This window comes from Saccostrea echinata, unplaced genomic scaffold (genome assembly GCF_033153115.1).
Source record: "Saccostrea echinata isolate AGI-Se365-2 ecotype Australia unplaced genomic scaffold, CSIRO_AGI_Sech_v1 ptg000001l, whole genome shotgun sequence".
NCBI classification, from domain to species: domain Eukaryota; kingdom Metazoa; phylum Mollusca; class Bivalvia; order Ostreida; family Ostreidae; genus Saccostrea; species Saccostrea echinata.
In genome coordinates this window covers 3064813-3085461 of record NW_026889750.1, presented here as the reverse complement: position 1 = coordinate 3085461, position 20649 = coordinate 3064813, and the positions used below count along the sequence as shown (strand labels likewise).

The window sequence follows — 20649 nt, the reverse complement described above, 5'->3', positions numbered from 1 at the left end:
GGTGAACATTTACTCAAATTACGTTGATAGCCTATAGGTTATTCATTTAACACTGTCCATTCAAAACCGTTTAGTAGAAATCTATGGTTAGCAGAGTAGAACCATGCAACAAGTAAATATTATACACAGTTTTATTAAGAGTACGTATTTGAACAAACACCAAACGAACGTTTATATGCAATAAGAAAATATGAAATGCCGGGTAATGCGTAGAACAACGAGTGAGGCATGATGCAAGTGCATTTTGGTTAACATTGAAAGCAACGACACGATGTCTGAACAAGATAAAAATTATGAAAATATAGTAAACTGAAGGGAAAAGGATAGTGAATGTCAAACCCTAATTACATACTAGATCAAATAAAGGGTATTTATAGACCCCCTCTCTGCATGTGGATAATTTAGGGCATTAGCCGCACATCTATTTTTCATAACGGTACAACAAATAATATCAAACTTAGATCTCAAGCTGACATATGTTCTTTGTATGTTTGTAAGCATATAAATATTGCTTTTCAAGCATATAAAATTAAATGCGCAAACATATAATAACGCAATGAACAAATTGTGAACAGGGAAGCAGTATTTTCTGTTGTTTGAAGTTATCGCCCTTATAATTTTAAATTACATTCATTTTTTGCAAAAATAAACAAATTTGCCAAATCCAGTTTAAAGTAAAAAGATCAAGAATAAACATTTTATAATTTCTTTTATAATAACTGTTAGAATTATGTCTTTATTCTGGAATAAGTATTTTTTCCATTAATTTTATTGTAAATAACTTTGAAACATCTATGTATTATGTATATATATTAGTTTTTTTCTCAAGGACTAATAATAAATGAGTCAAACGGTCAAAAAAAATAAAGAGAGAGGGAGATAGTGGGGAGAAATAGGAAGAGAGTGTGGAGAGAGAGAGTGTGTGTGGTGGGAGTAGGGAGAGAGTGTGGGGAGAGAGGGGGGAGGAGCGAGAGAGTGTGGACTGAGAGGGGGAGAGAGATTGGGGAAGAGAGGGTGTGGGGAGAGAGAGAAGTGTGGGGAGAGAGAGGGGAGGAGAGAGAGTGTGGACTGAGAGGGGGAGGAGGAGAGTGGAGGGAGAAAGTGTGTGGGGAGGGCGAGGAGAGAAAGAGAGAGTGTAGACTGAGGGAGAGAGTGTGGAGGGAAAGAGGAAGTCAGAGAGAGGGGAGAGAGAAAGGTGTGGGGAGATGGATAGAAGATGATATTACCGTGTATAGACTTCTAATAAACACCTATTTTTGTGTAAAAAGCCTCATTTTGTGAAGGCTTTGTTGACACTAGCAAACAACAAAAGACACTTGTAAAGACTGAGCTAATCACATTTTGTGCCCCTGATATCGAAGGTCAGAGGCATATTTATTCAGTCCTGTGTGATATTTTTAACATTTATATATTTCACATATTTAATCTTCCCTATATTTTATAAGAAGTTTGAGACTTCATTCATAGAAATTGAAAGATAATTATGGGATCAAATTTTCTTAATAATCGCCCTTTAAAAAAAAATTAATTGGGGAGAGTTTTAAAACGTTAATCTTTCTTATAACTTATGAAGAAGAAAGAAGACTTTATTTTGATTTTTTGCACATTTCGATAATTAAAACTGTGGAAACTGAAAATTTTTAAGGTATTATTATTAAGGTATTCCATCCCTAATAGCAAAAGATTCAATGAAATTGAATACATATCAAATGTGTAAGTATTGAATACTCAGTACATTTAGACATAATTCCCATTATTACTATAAGCATGGAAGGGTGGGATGTGTCCTAATTTATGATCTTGACTTTTGGTAAGAGTTATCTGTTTTTATTTAATGAAAAAATTAATCTTAAAAACTTATCTGTAAAAAAAAAAGTTTTCAATTGTCATTCTATTTCTAATGTTTAATGCATCTTTCTACCACAATATTTATTGATATTATTATTTGAATTTTTAAAAAAAATTCTTATCCCCATAGACTTCAAAGCAATATTTGTTAATTAATTACTGCTTAGTAAATACATTTTTGAAACTTTCTCTTGGTAAATCCTTTTGTACTATAAAATGCTTTAAATTAATATCAAAGTATTATGTACATTATGAACATTTAAGGATAGAGAATTTGGTCCTTTGAGAAATGGAAAACCTTAAATGTGATGAAACAAATCAAAGAAAGCGCGTATTGTTCTAATAGTCAAAGAACATCATTATGGCCTTGCTGTTTTCTTTTAATTGGGATAAACCACTTGTATCATTTATTTAAAGTGTGGTGATACCTTTTAATTTTGTTATTTAAACTTTAAAGCTTAAGAAATGAACACTTCATATCAGAAATGTTTCTGAATATGAATCGAAACCGAATCAATCTCTCACCAGAGGGCGGAGCGCGCCCTCTGTTGAGAGATTGAATCCGAATCTGAAATGAATCTGAATCGGAGGAATCTCGATCCCGATTTGAAAACTGAGAAAGATATCATCATAAGAAAAGTTCTTAATTTATTATACAATGAATAATGATATATGATTATTTCTGTGATTTTATTAAATTTCACGATGACTAGGTATATATTGAATTTACATTTGAAAAGCATTTAATCCGTGTCCACCTCCTCGTTCAAAATTACTTTCGCAAAATGCCATCGTCGGATATCCACGGGTGATTTCGTCTTTTACTCATCACCTCAGTGATGAGTAAAAGACGAGATCACCCGTGGGTATCCGACGATGGCGAAATACAAGTACATGTATCTATGTTTAATATGTCATTAAAAATTAGTGGATGATGTGTATATTTTTGTCATTGGGATGGGGGTGTTATAAAAGGGACAAGTCAAATTTTATAGACTGAATAACAGAACAGGTACCCTTTCAACTCACGGAAAAACCTGCTCGTAAAAGTATCATTGTTGTACTATTCATCTACCTCATTATTTGTTTCTCGCAAGAATCAGAGATATACTAATATAATTCTATTATATGTCTCTGCAAGAATTGTGTTCTGGACTCTATTTTTAAACTGCATGGACTCTATTTTCAAAAATATTCTGTGTAATTGTATACATACGAGTCATTTTATATATTTATATGTTATTCAAAATTATGTCGGATAAATAACATTTTCAGCAGCTCTTTGGCCACTTTCTCGCAGACCAAATTTTTTGTCGAAAGTTTTCGGCGATTTACATTGATGTCTAAAAGTTTTTTAGTTTAAAAAAATTCCTTTCATTTCACTGAAAATTTCCTTGATTGGCGAAGAAAGTAGCTTGCTAAAACGAATGGTAAAAAGTTTAATTTGTCTCCTACATCTCAAAGAACACAATTTTCCCGAGGAACGAATATCTAGTGAGTTAAACAATAAAATGATACAAAACTGATAGCTTTGGTATGTATTAAAAAGACACTTATTACTACATGTAGTATGTAATATGGCTGATCTATAGGATGCATTTACAGTAAGGGAATGGGGTGCAACTGAACAAAAATCAAGTCTACAAACTTTATTTATGAGGGACATTAACCGTAATTTTAATAATTTTGATCTGATTTTACTAGGTAGTATATAACGGAAAAATTAATAGGAAGGGGGGGGGGGCTGGTCTCCATGTCTCCCCCAGTTCTTACGGGCCTGATATTATACAATTATTTTTCGCTGACGAATTGAGAGGCCGTTCAGTAGTGATCACGCGGTGGAAGGTGTCAAAGTAGTCCAGCCCCACTCCCAGTTATTCAGAGTTATTAAATTGTATGTAATATAGTTTGCAAAGATAAACTCTTGCCAGCCCCCCCCCCTCCTTTGGGAAACACGGACGGACCCCTCGTAAGCTGGTCGAGGAGAATAACACAAGCATGACAAGATCTAGAACCCCCACATAGATAGGTTTTTTCACGTCCGGAGAGAGTTCGTTTTTTTTTCTTTTTTTTTTTGGTCAAAAAATATCCTAGTCGGAGAAATAGGTGATTATTTATCTCCCTGTGGGAATTTATTAGTATGTCTCCCTCCCAGCCCAAAGCAAAATTCCTGGTTCTCCCCTGACATTTCAAACACACTACCTTGCCCCAAAGAAAAAGTAAATCTAGCTTACTTCATTAACTCTTATTTTTCACATCACTACATTAAATCATGGACTTATTACTCCCAGGATTTAGTGGTCTTTTTTTTTTTTGGGGGGGGGGGGGTCACAAACACATTAAACCTTTTATAAAGGTTAAAGATTGATATATGTGTACCAAAGGAAAAAAATCTGTAATCATGCATGTGTTCATTTTCAAATCGAGATCGAGATCCCTCTGACTCAGATTCGTTTCATATTCATTTTCAGATTCGGATTCGTTTCATATTCAGAAACATCTCTATCATAAGACTTTGTGAATTTAATGACCCCTATGTATTTGCCTAACAAAAAATTTCTTTACAAAACCATATTTTATCAAAAAATGACAGAGGGTCATTATTCTACGGTGTCATTTTTCTACAATCCACACGGAGAAAAATGACCCAAAGGCCACAATTTCTACGAAAACGTGGGTCATTTTTCTATGTAGAATATTGACCAGGGGGTCAAATTTCTACATAGAAAAATGATCCCCGGTCAATATTCTACGGGGGTCCCTTTTCGTTGTTACACCGGCACGTGTATATTTTGAACTACTATTGTTTAATGACTTTTTTTAGTCGCATGTTTGTTTTGAGACTGAAATTTTTGTGCTACAAAACGCATTAACTTCTTTTAAAAATTAATTAAAATATACTAGAAATACTGACTAAGTAACCGATTTAGGTGGAAAAAGGGGGGGGGGGTCTTAATCATGTCGAATGGCAAACATATCAAGTTATGGTGAAGGAAGGAATTTTTCTCCCTAACAATAGACTTTATATACATTGTATGTAAGGAAGAAAAAAATTGTAGTGTATTACATTTAAATAAATATTTTTTTAACCACACTATCAATTTAATTCTCTCCAAAGATATTTAATTAACTGAATATTCGCAGTACTATTTAAAATTCTCAGAACTAGTTCTGATATGTATTTCTATAGTAATTGGGAAAAAAAACGTATTAGAAATAAATATTTTCGTAATTTTGCTACAGTTGGTAAATTAATTGACATGGATTATTATCTCTCCATTAGCGATTTGTCGTCTTTAAGATATCAAAAATGTTGCAGTGCTTGAAGTATCCGTGAATTGCCCGTATTCAAATTTTTTCAGCATCGTTCTACATAGGTACATACTTATACAACATTTATTTTCCAGAGTAATTTAATAAATAATCTAGCAGCTAAGTAAGAATAATAAGTAGAACATATTGTAGATAATTTTTCCCATGAAATAATGATCCTTTAAACACGAAATGTTAATTATTAAATTTCAATCCTTACGTACAAAAAGATAAGTCCTTTCACTTCGGAGTTCCGAATGACAGTGAAGACTGAACGATAAGTGAACGCTGAACGCAAGGTGAACGCAGCGTGAACGAACGGAGAGCGAACGGTGAAGGCTTTGTGAACGGTGAACGCGAGCGCACGGTGAACGCTGAACTGTGAACGGAGAGCGAACGGTGAACGCACGCTGAACGAACGGGTTGCACGCTGAACGAACGGAAAAATGGGAAAGTAGAACGTTTCAGGGACTGTATATATCTTTCAAATGGCGTTGAACAAATTGAAATATAAACATTAAAATTTGGTTTTGTTATATAATTTCAAATTCCAAATTGTAATGTAATATATTGCTTCGTTAAAAAGAAATCAATTTCAAGACAGGTAGACCTCTTTGAAAAAAGCAAATAAAGCGAAGTTGAAGGACTTCACGGAGCAGCGAGTATAGCGATACTATTTTGTTTTGCACTTGGGAAACCTCTAAAACAAACTCTGAAAATGCTGGAAGAACCCCGAAATATATCAAAAGTGAGTAGTGCATTTGTATATAAATGGTAAAGACGGTTTTTGAATGGTAGAGACATTGAATCGGACGATGAACGGTCTGCGAGAAAACAGATTATCATTTACAAGATCAAAAGAGTTAGTAACGTCATTGAAAGTGATATGCGGCTTCACTCTTGTGGAACTTGTAAAACCAGAGTTAATGATAAAGAATTATTTGAAAACACTGACAAACTAACTCTGATTCAACATCCAACTTCTTCTGCTAGCTTCTGAATGCCATACTTTCCCAAAGCTTTGCCTTATATAGTCAGGTCATTCACTATTTGAAGTCTTCAATGCGTTTTTCTCAAATGCTCCTTAACTATTACACCTATATATTCCTATGTAAAACTTTGACCAACTGTTTTCGCCCTGCCCTACTCCCGAGGGTCATGATTTGAACAAACTTGAATCTACACTACCTGAGGATACTTACTCAATTGCTAAAAATGGCTGTTCTTGAGAAAAAGATTTTTAAAGATATTTCCTATATATTCAAATGGTAAACTTTGACCCCTTGTTGTGGCCCTGCCCTACCCCCAGGGGTCATGATTGGAACAAACTTGAATCTATACTACCTGAGGATACCTCTATTATAATATGATGCTTTACTATTCTTGAGAAGAAGATTTTTAAAGACTTTTCTTTTATATTCCTATGTAAAACTTTGACCCCCTCTTGTGGCCTCAACCTGCCCTACCCATGGGGTTATGATATGAACAAACTTAAATCTAGAGTTTGTAATGAAGCTTTCATGTAATTTTTTCTTGCTCCGTGGTTCTTCAGAAAAGATTTTAAAAGATACCACCAAATTAAGTCTTTATTATCCCTAATAATAATAATCCCTGAGAGGGCGCAGCACTTCCTGTGAACAAACTTAAATCCCCTTCACCCAAGGATGCTTTGTGGCAAGTTTGGTTGAAATTGGCACAGTGGTTCTGGAGAACAAGTCGAAAATGTGAAAAGTTAAGAGATGGAGGCCGGACACTCTTTGATCAGAAAAGCTCACTTGATCCTTCGGCTCAGGTGAGCTAAAAAAGTGGTTTGGACTTCAGCCTCTCTTTGACAAATCCAGGGTATTCAAGATATCAAAGTTAAACCTAACGAAGTTCCACTGTATGTATTGAAAATTTTGGATGAAAATAATTTACATACAGATATTAAGCTCCAGCAATCTCACTCATACTAAGCAAGATACAATGGGAAAAATAAAACAGATATATTCTTAATATATTTTTTTAATTACCCAATGACTAGATTGCACATAACTATGTGGAACATACAACAAAAATACTAGCACTTTAGCTATATTTGTTCATAAATTTATATAAATCTATACTGTATATGTTCATAAAAAATGTGCAATTTCCAATAATCATGCAAGAACCTATCTTTTCACCATCAAGTTAATATTAATATACCATTTAACTATAATCTCCACTACAATTTCAATGGAATGTATACCCTCTACAGAAATTAAGTTAACAAATACACAAATGTTCACAAACAGCAAGCATCAGATGCATGGTATCTGATGTCACTGTCACAGTTCAACAATTCAGAGCTCCGAATAAATGAAATTTCTACCATCTTCATACTATAGCACACAATCTTCATCTCATATCATCAGCAGAGAACATACCCTAAAAAATGAAAATATATTTATTTCTGATAAATTTACTTTCAACATTTCAACAAGTATGACAATGTATTCAATTTCAGAAATTTGCTAACTGGCACCTCCAATGAGAAGAAAACAACTAATTATTAAACACAGTTGAAATTTGGTATCTCAAACATCATTATATCTTGAATACCATGGATATACCAAAGTAATTTGGAAATCCCAACCACTTATGCACATTTTAACCTCAATATCACGAATCCTCAGATATCTCAAAGTTATTTTCAGCCCCATCAAATTTGAGATGACAAAGATTGACTGTATAGTTAAAATGTTTGAAAATTGAGTACAGTCAAACCTCATTATCTTGAACTCAATGGCACTGAGAAAAAACTTCAAGATATCCGAGGATTTGAGATATTGAGGGTAATTTACTTAAAGAAAAAGTGGTTGGGACTTCCAAATCACTTCGACATATCCATGCTATTTGAGATACTGGTGTTCGCGATATTGAAGTTGAACTGTATATCTGACCTTGGCTCTTCGTAGAATGGAGTCTTTACTGGAATCATAGGGAGAATCTTTGCTGGGGATTTCTAACACTGCTGGGACAGGCTGGTCATGTGAGTCAATAACATACCGGATTTCCTCTGCAATCTGTAAATGAACGGTTTTATTTGAAATTACAGTAAACATACTTATTTCCACAGGGTCATAATTCCACAGAATCACATTTTTGTTCAATTTACAGGTAGAAAATATGCAGATTTTTTTGAATTGGATTGTCAATGTACATCTTAATTGGCCTTTAAGTACACTGTGACGAATTTCCATGGATAAAGTAATCTTACATGAAAAATGAATGTCTACAGTATTTATCTGTATCAAAAGATAACAGGGATGGATACAAGTTCCAAAATGTTGGACATACTCTTCGACTTTTTTTTAATATAAATCAACTGCTTCAAGTAATATATTTATGATAATAAAACTTGTATTTCCATGTTGTCATTATTAAATGAATCTTCTGAAGGACATGTAGAATCTCTATTAAAAATTCACAGAGGAAGACATTATCTTGGCAGGGATTAATCTAGGGCATATTTACTACCGATATTCAGTATTTTCCCCCAAGAGAAATTTCCCCTGAATATCCCATTTTCCTCTTTTGATGAGTAAAAAATTCCCCTTACAATAATAAAAGGCTCAAATAATTTTTATTCCTTCATTAAAAAACTGGTAATTTAACAGTAAAAATTTTCAACAGATGTGAAATATGGTTTTACTTTACTATTTATGTACTCTAAATAGTCATTATTAAGATACTGAAATTTAATTGGGCCCCCCAGCAGGGCTCGCCCTGCACCCACAAGGGGTCTGGAGTGGCCCCCAGAGCCCCGGCTGATTTTCCCAATTTCTCAAGAAAGGGTAGTTTCCCCCAAATCCTAGATTAATCCCTGCTTGAATACCTTTTTTTGTTTTGTTGGTTGAGTACACATTCCTCTACACCCAAAGAAAGAGAGCAGGATGGATTTAGAATTAGAGAAAGAAAATTATTGAAAGAACTGATTCTTTACCCTAAGCCTCTGCTGCATCAGCAAATTAAAAGAAACTTACTGTCTGATTAATTAGGATAATAGCTATGTCATCTCTTTTGAGAAATGCTCTGAATGTTTCCTCTATGTCATGCCTGCTTGTATCTATAATCATCAAGAAAATATTAATTTCATTACATATACAATGATATATACATAAATACATACATGCTATCAACAAACATCAAAAAGATGAGATTTACTGATTAGCAACCTAACCGTTTTATAGCATGGTAGTAACAAAAATATTTTACCTTTAAAGTTCAAGGAAATGAAAGAAAATTAAATGTTCTGATGAAAATTATTGAAAATAACCTTATTTGATCTTTGCAAGAAATGTTTTTTTCTTATACAGCAAGTTTGAAAATATTAACTTAAAACCTAACAACTTTGTCATTGTCAATGAATATAAGTAAACAAATATTGAGTATGTTTAAACAATCCTTATTTTTCATGAAGGCAAATTCATTTAAAGTCTTACTTTTGTCTACTACAAGGAAATTGGGCTCTCTTTTTTTGTTCAGTTCTCCAATACCTCCTAACAAAAATCCAGTGCAAGTGTCCTGGAAAGAGTTTTTCTTTAAACATAATACAATGTCATATGAATGCAGAGAAAATTTCATTTACTTCATTAAGTGCCCACTGCCCAACACTTGATCAATATCTATAGTTAGCTTTGAGTTCAATGTAGCAGTCAAGTCCATAATGAAAAACTAAGATTACAATTATTTAACTAGTAGTGTCAATGAGAGTTATCTCCCCAACTATCAAAGTAAACTGATGCCTGATCAACTGCATCTACCTCACAGAAGATGTAGCAATATTTCTTCCTACATGAATAAAAAGCAACGCTCATAGCATAGGGGTATCATGACTATGTCTAAGACTTCAGATTTGCACCATATAATTTTTTGTTTTACAATGGTTTGGGTCGTGGATATCAGTCTGAGTAACTTGGTCGATAGAGCACCTGATTAGTGGGTCACAAGTTCGATTCCTGGTCCAGCCATACATTTTCTCCTTTCCTGTTACAGATTTGGTGCCATTGACCACCCCTGGACTTGCAGGTGAAAGTCTTGCCAGTGGCTTATAAGAACTTGGGTTGTGTCTTCGAGGGTGAAGACAATTTAAGGAGGGAGGAATGTATTACAATGGTTTGGACCATGGACATCAGTCTGGGTAGCTCAGTTGGTAGAGCACCTAACCAGTGATGAGAGGTCCCGGGTTCGATTCCTGGTCCAGCCATACATTTTCTCCTTTCCTTTTACATTTTGTTTTAATCTTTGTAATTCTACTAATTCTGTTGCAATAGAACAGAAGGATTTGATGATATAAGGACCTGTTCGAAGATGCGTTGTCTCCTACATTAAAGTGTAAATGCAAAGTGTCCGTTTAAGGGTATTCTGTAGAAGTCACTTGAAATTCCAGTGTAGTCAAGAAGTATATAACATTGACAGTTTGTGTATTTTTCTATCATGTTTTCTTGTTATATAAAATTTTTAATTAGAATTTCAGTCGTGAAGATGTTACATGTTACTGGTTTTAAGATTCAGCAAAACTACTCTTTACCTCATCTCCAATAACAGCTATTAATTTTCCTTTCACCGCTGAGTGCGACATCTTGTCCAAGATCGAGTCATGTGATAATGATAAGGTAAGACTAAAATCCGAAGAAGACCATAAACATCTCGAAAAATAAACGGTTTAATGTTTAACGATTGATATTAAGATTTTTTTTATTTCCTTACATGATATATACATGTTTGAAATTTCATGCTATCGGTGAGATATTTTGTTTAAAAAAAATGACTTTATTAAAATTTTAAGCATTGATTTCAAATCCGGAACTCCAGCAAAAACATCAACCGTTTTGGGTTTCTACATTTATTTAAAAATTAATTCTAGAGTAAAAAAAAAACAACAGTTTCCCATTGAGTTGACATAGGCTACAAATCATATTTCATATTTGGTCAAATCAATATATCTGCAAATCAAAATTAAAGTCTGAGCAGTAGTAAGAGAGAAATTTTCAATTCCTGAACTTTTGACATTCGGTTCTCTGGGTACTGGAATTACCGCCTGCGTGTGTTAAAATATTGAATATTGACAGGGGAAAGCCCATTCGAGGTAAATTTTAATATATTGTAGAGAGATTGTCGGCATTTTTAGATATTTAAATACTAACTGGTCAAACGGAATCAAAATTGTTAATAGATATATGTGGAAAAAAGTTTATTTTTCTCTATAACACGTTAGGTAAGTGACAAATTACATCAGCTGTCAGCTTGTGATTGTGGCACATTATAAGACTTTCATTTAAAGTTGAAGCTATTAAACAATCTGTTGTTTAACAGTGTGCTTTGAAATGTGAATGCACGATTCGTTTATTAGCCCATTCATAACTATATATTATGTTTCATGTACCTGGTAAGTTTGAGTCATCAGTCCTTGTGGTACAGGTCCGGCACAATCTCTTGATTTAGCTATATAGCTTGATTTAGCTATATAGCTTTATTAAGCTATTCAGAATAGCTTGATTTAGCTATTTTATCGCACTTTTTTCTTAAATGTGTTATTTTCTCAGCATGCACAAAAAGTCGCACCTTGGTGCAGTGATGATATTCAACCTTGAACTCTTCTGAAAATAATGCATGTAAAAATTACTCATTAAATTGCGTCTCCTTAAGAGACTTTGCACTCATAGTTCTTAAAGTTCTGGGGCTATATAAAGCAACTGATACAGTTACTTCATTGAAATTATAAAGGAGGCCAATTATGGTCAACAAGATGATTGATTGGTAATAATTCAGTACAATGAGAAGCAATCATACTTATCCATGCCTCAACGCACACAAGGTACTGTACAGTTACTCAAACAACGGAAATTCATCTTTTGCTTAAAAGTATTCAAAGGCTGCAATGTTAGAACTATCTTTGATTTCGGTTGTTGTTTTGATAGCCCATAGTACGTATATGAATAGTCAAATATTTGCGACTTTTTGTCTATTTCTTACAAAAAACATTTTCTGAAAAACTGCACATAAATAGCTTTATCAAGCTATAAAATTTTGAATAGCTAAATAAAGCTATATAGTTTTTTCAAGCTATATAGCTAAATCAAGAGATTGTGCTGGACCTGTGGTAGTCATTTCTTATGTATACAAATATCATTTTGCATGATTTCACCATAACTTTCTTTTCAGATAATCAAAAATGTGGCAGTAGAAGAAAAATACACTTTCTACATACACTTTTAATACTAAAAGGAGTGCCACAATGTCTCTGATAGAAGGATTTGGTGATGAAGTAACAATTTTTCTGGCAATTATTTTAATTCTGCTTATAGTATGTTTAGCATGGATTTCAACAAACATAAGAGATATTCCATTTTTTAGTGTGATAATTATTGAATTGACACATAGACGAAATAGAGATACTGAGAATACCAACCAGGTTGAGGTTCAGAGTTCATCAGAGGTCACACCTAATTCAGACAGTCAAGCCAGTTCCGAGACTGATGCAGTTGGGACAGAGACAGTAAGTTCTGAAAATATTCCAGCTGGACAAAGTGAAGTGTTGGCTGAAAATAATCAAAATGTTCAGAGTACTAGCGAAACAGTGCAAGAGGAAGGAAAAAATGAAAACTCAGAAAGCTCACAGAGACAATTACCTCAGGAGAGTCAGACAGAGAGCATAGAGCTTCCTAAGCATTTGAATGAAAAAGAACTTCGTCAAAGACGATTACACTTCTTCCAAGGAAATAAGGACAAAGCTAACATATCAAATCCCCAATCTGCAGTGGACCCTCAAAATCCAAATAATTTGTCTAGTTTACAAGAATTTTCATCCCAAAGCTCTGTCACAGACTTTAATGCCAGACAACAGGAGACAACAGCAGATGAAAATCAACCAAATTCATCTGAGAGAGACACTGTGCAGTCCACAGAAACTGATTCAGAGACAGGGATTATCACAGTGAGGCTGAAGTATTTGAATGATACCCAGAGAAATGTTACAGCAGCACCAAATGTGACCATAGGACAATTCAGAAGGTTAGTATAAGTCAAATTGGTGTGAATGAGTTCCTTACTCCTTGGTCTTGTGTTCAAACAACAAATCACCATCAATGAATAAGCTAACTCATTCTGACATCTTGAAGCGGGATATATTATAAACAATCAAAAAAGTCATCAGAATTTTTTTTTTGGTCATAGTAGATTTAAGAATAGAAGGGGATGGGTTGAAACTGTTCACCATTAGTGGTTTAGTCACAAACACAGCCTTGATTCTCCTTCTTGATGCATAGCTTGTTTTGTACAAGCAAATAATCACCTTATAACACTGTTTTACAGTGTATAAGTAAAATTAAACTTATAATTCTGTGTTTTAGACTTATTTAATCTTTTCCTGGAAAAGTCCTTATTTGACTTCTCTTATCTTTTCTACTATTAATTCCACTCTCTAAAGTAGGCCTGGCTTGCCCGTCAATAAAACAAACTACCAGTTTGGGCAAACAACCATAAATTTCTACTGTTTAATCACAGGGTCTGGTAACATACTACACTTTTTACATTTATTTTTTTTTTTTTACATTCATTTTAACATTTATTTCACATAAAACCAAGCATATTATGCAGCCAGTCCCTGTGTGTTTAATTACTGCTGAATAATCCTTATGTATAGTTGCTTCTATTACAGAGACAATTTTGCCACAGAACTCTCGGAGAATAAACTGGTGCGATTCATCTTTAATGGACAAGATCTACGCAATGACTCCAACACCCTACAAAATTACAACATTGGAAACAACAGCGTAGTACACTGCCTGATCACTCAAGTCAATCAACAGACCCCTCAGCAGCGATCAGAGAATCAGGGAAGCTGCGACTTTGGGGTCGTTGTCCTCCCCATATTCGGCCTCATCCTTTGTTTTGTGTGGTACCTGAGATTCGAATATAGACAGTTCTTTACAGCCACTTCTACATTTATGTTGATCGGCCTGACATTTTTGTTCATTGCAGCTGTTCTGGCTTCCTGGGACAGCCAGAGACACAGGGAACAGGTTCCTCATGAACATATGGATTAGAGTTTGGTCTTCAGAATTGTTTTATTATTTGATTATGATTTTTTTTATTCTTTAGGTGATATTGGTATACATGTATGTACACCTGGCTGTGTATTCTTGCTTTGCTGCATACTGAAAGCATACATAAATTAGCACTCTCAAAATTTAGCGCAATCTTCTTCATCAATTGATTAGCATAATCATAAATTAGCACATTTGGAATAAATCTTCTATATACATTGTTTTAAATCATCTAATAGGGTGTACTTGAATTAGCAGAAAAGAAGCAGTGTGAAAGAAGCCAAAATATGATTGCCACTAAATTGAGCACATTTACAGTATATACTGTCCTTATTTTAGACTTATCAAGCTTTTTCACGAACATGAGTATTTGGAACAGTCAGTCTTTCTATTGAAATAAGAAATCTTATTTTTATGGTACTATATTCATGAACATTAAAGCTTCAAACATGACTTGTAAATAGGCATATGCCATATTAGTTTTCCTATCTCCTATCTCAGACAATAGGGTATATAAACCTTTCACATTCGTTAACCTGATTGCTTTTACTTTGTCATTGCTGCGTGTTGTTCATGTAACATATCTTACATTGTCCTTTTTGTTTATGTTTTATTTCATTGATGGTGCATTTGTGTTTATTTCACTCTGAAATGCATTCGAAAATCTATGGTAACTTTTTAGCTCACCTGAGCCGAAGGCTCAAGTGAGCTTTTCTGATCGAAATTTGTCCATTGTCTGTCATCGTTGTTGTCGTCGTCGTAAACTTTTCACATTTTCATCTCCTTCTCAAGAACCACTAGCCAATTTCAACCAAACTTGCCACAAAGTATTCTTGGTTTAAAGGGGATTTAAGATTGTTCAAATGAAGGGCCACACCTTTTCCAAGGGGAGATAATTATGAATTCATGAAAAATTAATGGCATCATTTAAAAATCTTCTTCTCAAGAACCACTGTGCTTGAAAATATGAAACTTATATGGAAGCATCCTCAGGTAGTGTAGATTCAAATTTGTTCAAATCATGATCCCCAGGGGTAGGGTGGGGCCACAATGGGTGATCAAAGTTTTACATAGGAATATATAGGAAAAATCTTTAAATATCTTCTTCTCAAGAACAGCAAAGCCATGATTGGTCATATTTATATGGAAGCATCCTCAGGTTGTGTAGATTCAAATTTGTTCAAATCATGACCCCCAGGGGTAGGGTGGGGCCACAATGGGCAATCAAAGTTTTACATAGGAATATATAGGAAAAATCTTTAAAAATTTTTTTCTCAAGAACAGCAAAGCCATGATTGGTCATATTTATATGGAAGCATCCTATGGTAGTGTAGATTCAAGTTTGTTCAAATCATGACCTTGGGGTAGGGTGGGGCCACAATGGGCGATCAAAGTTTTACATACGAATACATAGGAAAAATCTTCAAAAATCGTCTTCTCAAGAAGAGCAAAGCCATGATTGGTAATTTTTATATGGAAGTATCCTCAGGTAGTGAAGATTTAAGTTTGTTCAAATCAAAAAGCATTACCATAAGTCAAGTCTCAGACATGTGAACTGTTTTATGATAAACTATGCAGAAGTATGTGCTTTCATGTGTATGATATAAATATGTTTGCATATAGATGATATATATATAAAACAAATATTTTTTTTTATTTGTACAGAATTTATGTACATGTGTGTGTATAAAAACTATCTGGTTTATTCCTGCTTTTTTATTCTTTCTCCTATCAATCATGCAACTCTTTCTCTCTTGTGTGTATGTATATTGTATTACATGTATATGACTACACATGTATATAAGTGTTTACAATGTACTTTCTTTTTGCCCTGTGAGGGCCCTTAATTGGTAAATGAATTAAATCATGACCCCAGGGGGTAGGGTGGGGCCACAATGGGGGATCAAAGTTTTAAATAGGAATATATAGGAAAAATCTTTAAAAATCTTCTTCTCAAGAACAACAAAGCCATGATTGGTCATATTTATAAGGAAGCATCCTCAGATCAAGATTCAAGTTTGTTCAAATCATGACCCCCGGGGTTGGGTTGGGCCACAATGAGCTGTCAAAGTTTTACATAGAAATGCATAAGGAAAAAAATCTTCTCAAGAACAGCAAAGCCATAGTTAGTCATATTTGAATTGAAGCATCCTCGGGTAATGTAGATTCAAATTTTGTTCAAATCATGACCCACCAGGAGAATAAAGGAGCCATAACAGGGAATCATAGTTATGCAAAGGGATACAAATGATATATCAATAAAAATTGTCTTCTTAAGAACAGCAAAGCCATTATTTGTCATATTAATTCAAAAGCATTCCTATGAAGTATAGATTCAAAATTAGTTCTAATGCCCCCCCCCCCCCCCCCGAACCACTTTTATATCAAAACTTTTCAAGACTGAACTGATTTCTGCTTTTTCCTAGCCATAGTGCTCAGGTGAGCAATGTGGCCCCTGGGCCTCTTGTTATTGATGTGGCAGACATTTATGTTGTAGCCAAGATTTGAAAATCTTCTAAAATAAATAAAAATCCTGTACTTTTCCATTTTAGGAAATAATTTTCTAAGTGATATAATCCAATTACATGTAAGTGTATCACACATATTATATGTACTTGTAATTAAGATTTTCTGTATATATTGATTCATAGATTGTTCTCTTGTAAGTTAATTTGATATACATGTAATTAAATCTTTATTTGGTACATGGCATTGGTGATTGTTTCAACAAAAATTTGAAAACTTGTTAATGGTAAAAATGAGTTTGGTTGTAAATGGAAAATGACTTGTTGTACTATGTACAATATGATAACATTTCTGTATCAACAATTTTTATTATAGGGTATATTGTTATATGAAAAAGTTTTTGTTATCATTTGCTACAGTTATGTGTACTGATTTTTTCATCATATTTGTGTAAAACAATGAGAAATGACTGTACTTGATTATGTGTTAAAAGGTTCCTCATCCCTCAGAGCACTAATATAAAATATTACTTTAACGCTATTTGTTTTCCAGCAGAAATTTTAAATAATTTTTATAATTACAACTAAAATGCAAACAATTTCAGGATATCTTGTGGGGCAAATTTGGACAGAAATGGCCCTTTAATTTGACATTTATTTTATAAACAGGAATAATAGATATTTATCCTAGTTAGAGTTATCCCTCTTGTTACAGGATCAAAGAACCTTAATAATTTTTTATTATCAGCAATGAGAAAAATATAGTAGGCCTTCATGTAAGCTTGTAGAAATGAAAATTTCATTTCCTATTTTCCCATTTTTAATTGCTTAATAAGTCTAAATCATTCACAGGATTTTTTTTTTATTTTATATTATTTTTCTTTCTTTGAAGTTCAGATATTAAGGACTTCATATTTTAGTATAATTTTTATTAATTATTATGGGTAATAGAACTTCTGAAAGCAGTGTATTGTTGTGCCATACTTGTTTATATGTATTATGCTCTAAACATTTGTAATTTCTTTCATAACTTAATTGTGCACTGTGTGAGATACATAGAAGTTAGGCATTGAAAAGGATGAGGATTGTTTTTATTGTCAGTTCCCATACTAAACTTGTGTTAAAATCTTCACTTTTAAGTTGAGCAAGAATTAAAATTAGAAAACATGCCTGAGAATGAATTGTCATTGAAGTTAGCTAAAGAACTCTTTTAGGTGCTGGTTTTCTTAAACAAACTGATATTCCCTTAACTTGGACTGGACATGGTTATGATCATGATGGAGAAACCTGTTTGTGACACATTCATTTGATTACATGTATATACTTAACCTCTGTGTGCTGGTTTGCACTTAAGGCCATTCCCAGAGCCTTCCATGTATGTACAGTACTGTAAAATCTACACTACCACATGATGATGCTTTCCTATGAGTTTTACAATATATAGACTTTTAGTTCTTGACAAGGTTTTGAAAATATTATTTTAACCGGTATGCAAGTTCAAATGTAAAATTGAAACCCAACAGTAGACCCATCCTGTCTCACTATCCTGCATTTGGAAACAAACAAAAAAAAACTAATGATTGATGTCTATAGCTTCTTTAACAATTTTTAAAGATTTGTCCCCTATATATTGCTGTGTAAATATCCCAGTATGGCCTCAACCATGCCCCAGGGCCCATGATATACAAGATCGAGATCTTACAAGGATTGTTGCAAATTAATTTTGGAATTGTTCTTAAAGTGTTGGTCCTACAGCTGATTTATCCTGTACACTTTTATTGCTATGTGAAGCATATCTACTGAGGTCCCCACCTTAGTCCCATGGAACACACAATTTAAATATGAATCTACACTATATATGTGAGGATGTTCCATATTAATTTGCCTAATGATGAACCTGCAGTTGAGGATTGACATTCAATTTTATATCTCCTGTCCTGTTCATTCACATGAACTATTTATCTGGTAACTCCACTCCATGGTTTAGAGTGTGGAATTGGTATACTGTAAAGCAGAATTTTGATCCTAAAAGGGCTTTTGATATTTTCCATAGTGATGACAATAAAAAATTTTATTTATAGTTTTTTAAGTAATGCAAAATACCAAAAGATTTTTTTTCCATCTGTAGTATGTATATGTTATACCTTCCTAAGTCCAAATGAAGTGGAGCACATAGCTCAGTGGTCATAGGTGTTTGGTCAGAAAACCAAAGGTCACTGGTTCAAGTCCTGCAGTGGGCACTTGATGTGTTGTGTCCTTGGATAAGGCACTTTATCTGCATTATATCAGTCAAGTACCAGCTTACGCTGGGGGTTAACCTGCGATGGACTTTTGTACCATCCAGGGGGGAGTCGATGACTCCCATCTGCTTAGCACCACAGAAACTGGGTTTTAGCACCGCCTTTTAAGCCTCAGGGGAGGATTAATTTCTTCCAAGATCTAATGAATTGCAGGAAAATGGTGAAACAGGGTCAAAATGTGTTTTTTTTCCACAAGAAACGTAAACTAAATCAATCTACTTTAGGTGCAATTTGGAATGCATATGTTGCACATTTCAGGATTATGAAGAGCACTGGATGTTCCTGTAATTTCAGCAAGGGAGATAACAACAGAACACTTTTTTTCAAATAGAAAAATTATCAACAATCATAATTTGTTCTAAGTATTACAATTTTATTGATTTGAAAGATATTAATTTAACAAATCTTTACATCAACACATAACTGGTTATAATTATTTAAGAGATTTATACAACACAGTTACAATCTACAAAAGCAATGTGCTCTCTTATGAAAAATTTAATATTCACTTTGTGCAAGAAAAAATAAGTCGAAATGTTTACAAAATGCATTGGTTGATTAACCTTTTGATGATAGAAAATAAACAACACATAAAAAAGACATATAGTTTAAAACTTGGAGAGTTAAAAACAATATCTGAAACATGCCAATTTTTCTTCAATACTTTGAAAACATATAATTCCTATATGAAAGTGCTGCATTGATTAAGAAAAGTATGTGGCACAACACATAAGAGATGAATTGATATGACTGAAATGTGTAATTGCCAGCTATTCTGAAGCACTGTGATATGTTGACAGGGTTTGTGAAGCCAATGGTTTTCACTGGAATGTGTTCTGTTTTGTTTGGAGGATGCTAATGGACCCAATGACAAATGATTTCAGGGACTAGAAACAAAAATACATGCTAATGTTTTGTTGTAGTTGGCTTTTTGCAGCAGGTGGTCCTATCAAATGTAAAGATGAAGACTATACAGATTTCTTTCTTTAAAAACTTTCTTTTCAATAAATTTAAATTCAGGGCACTACATTCATATAAAGTAAATTATTGCTATCTGAAAACTGAAAAATTACAAAACCTAACCAAAACAGTTTGGGTTTCAATCAAAAAATACTTTATCTGACTACGATTTCCATATACTGATCTTTTAATGAATAAATACGGACCATGAAAAAAATTATAAATCTGAATAGATAAGTTTGATGACAACCAAAAAATCTTGTTTCATCTAATTTTCATTTGCTTCCTCTTTTAATTTTCAAGTTTATTCTTTTCTTCAGACTGTTATTTTCCAATGTAAATTTTTTGATTAACTAACTGAAACTTTTTTCCAACATGAGGAGCTCTGGCATAATTAAATTTACTGGGAATATTTTAGCTCTATTAATAAGAACACAGGTTTGACTTGAGGTATCACATTATCATCTTCCCAGAGAGAACAAAAAACCCAGAGAGTTTGTTACACGTACATATACACATCTAACTGACAGTAAATGTAAATGCCAATCCAGAAATATCTTAAATTCTATTTACAAATTTTACAAAGTCCAAAAAAAATAGTATATCCAGTCATTAGTTATAGAACTCAAAATACATGACCAGGATCACACTACAATTGTAAATTCTGAGGTTATTAAAAGTCTAAGACACTTA

General features: G+C 33.5%; 2 protein-coding genes across 2 annotated transcripts in view; one reads left to right on the top strand and one right to left on the bottom strand.

The window, feature by feature from the left end:
* The window catches only part of LOC133181727 (uncharacterized), a 32814-nt gene extending 21999 nt beyond the window's left edge, over positions 1 to 10815 (bottom strand). Inside the window, exons 1-4 of the mRNA XM_061316304.1 lie at positions 10715 to 10815; positions 9627 to 9708; positions 9168 to 9250; positions 8085 to 8207 (exon numbers count right to left, since the gene is read on the bottom strand). Coding sequence (XP_061172288.1) covers positions 8085 to 8207; positions 9168 to 9250; positions 9627 to 9708; positions 10715 to 10765 — 339 coding nt within the window. The 5' untranslated portion in view covers positions 10766 to 10815. The remainder of the gene's footprint in view (positions 1 to 8084; positions 8208 to 9167; positions 9251 to 9626; positions 9709 to 10714) is intronic.
* A 1533-nt stretch (positions 10816 to 12348) lies between these two features.
* Positions 12349 to 17909, top strand: LOC133183124 (transmembrane and ubiquitin-like domain-containing protein 1). Its single transcript, XM_061318091.1, has 2 exons — positions 12349 to 13197; positions 13844 to 17909. Exons 1-2 carry the CDS (start codon positions 12422 to 12424, stop codon positions 14229 to 14231), a joined length of 1164 nt encoding a protein of 387 aa, XP_061174075.1. The 5' UTR covers positions 12349 to 12421; the 3' UTR covers positions 14232 to 17909.
* Positions 17910 to 20649: the final 2740 nt, after the last annotated feature.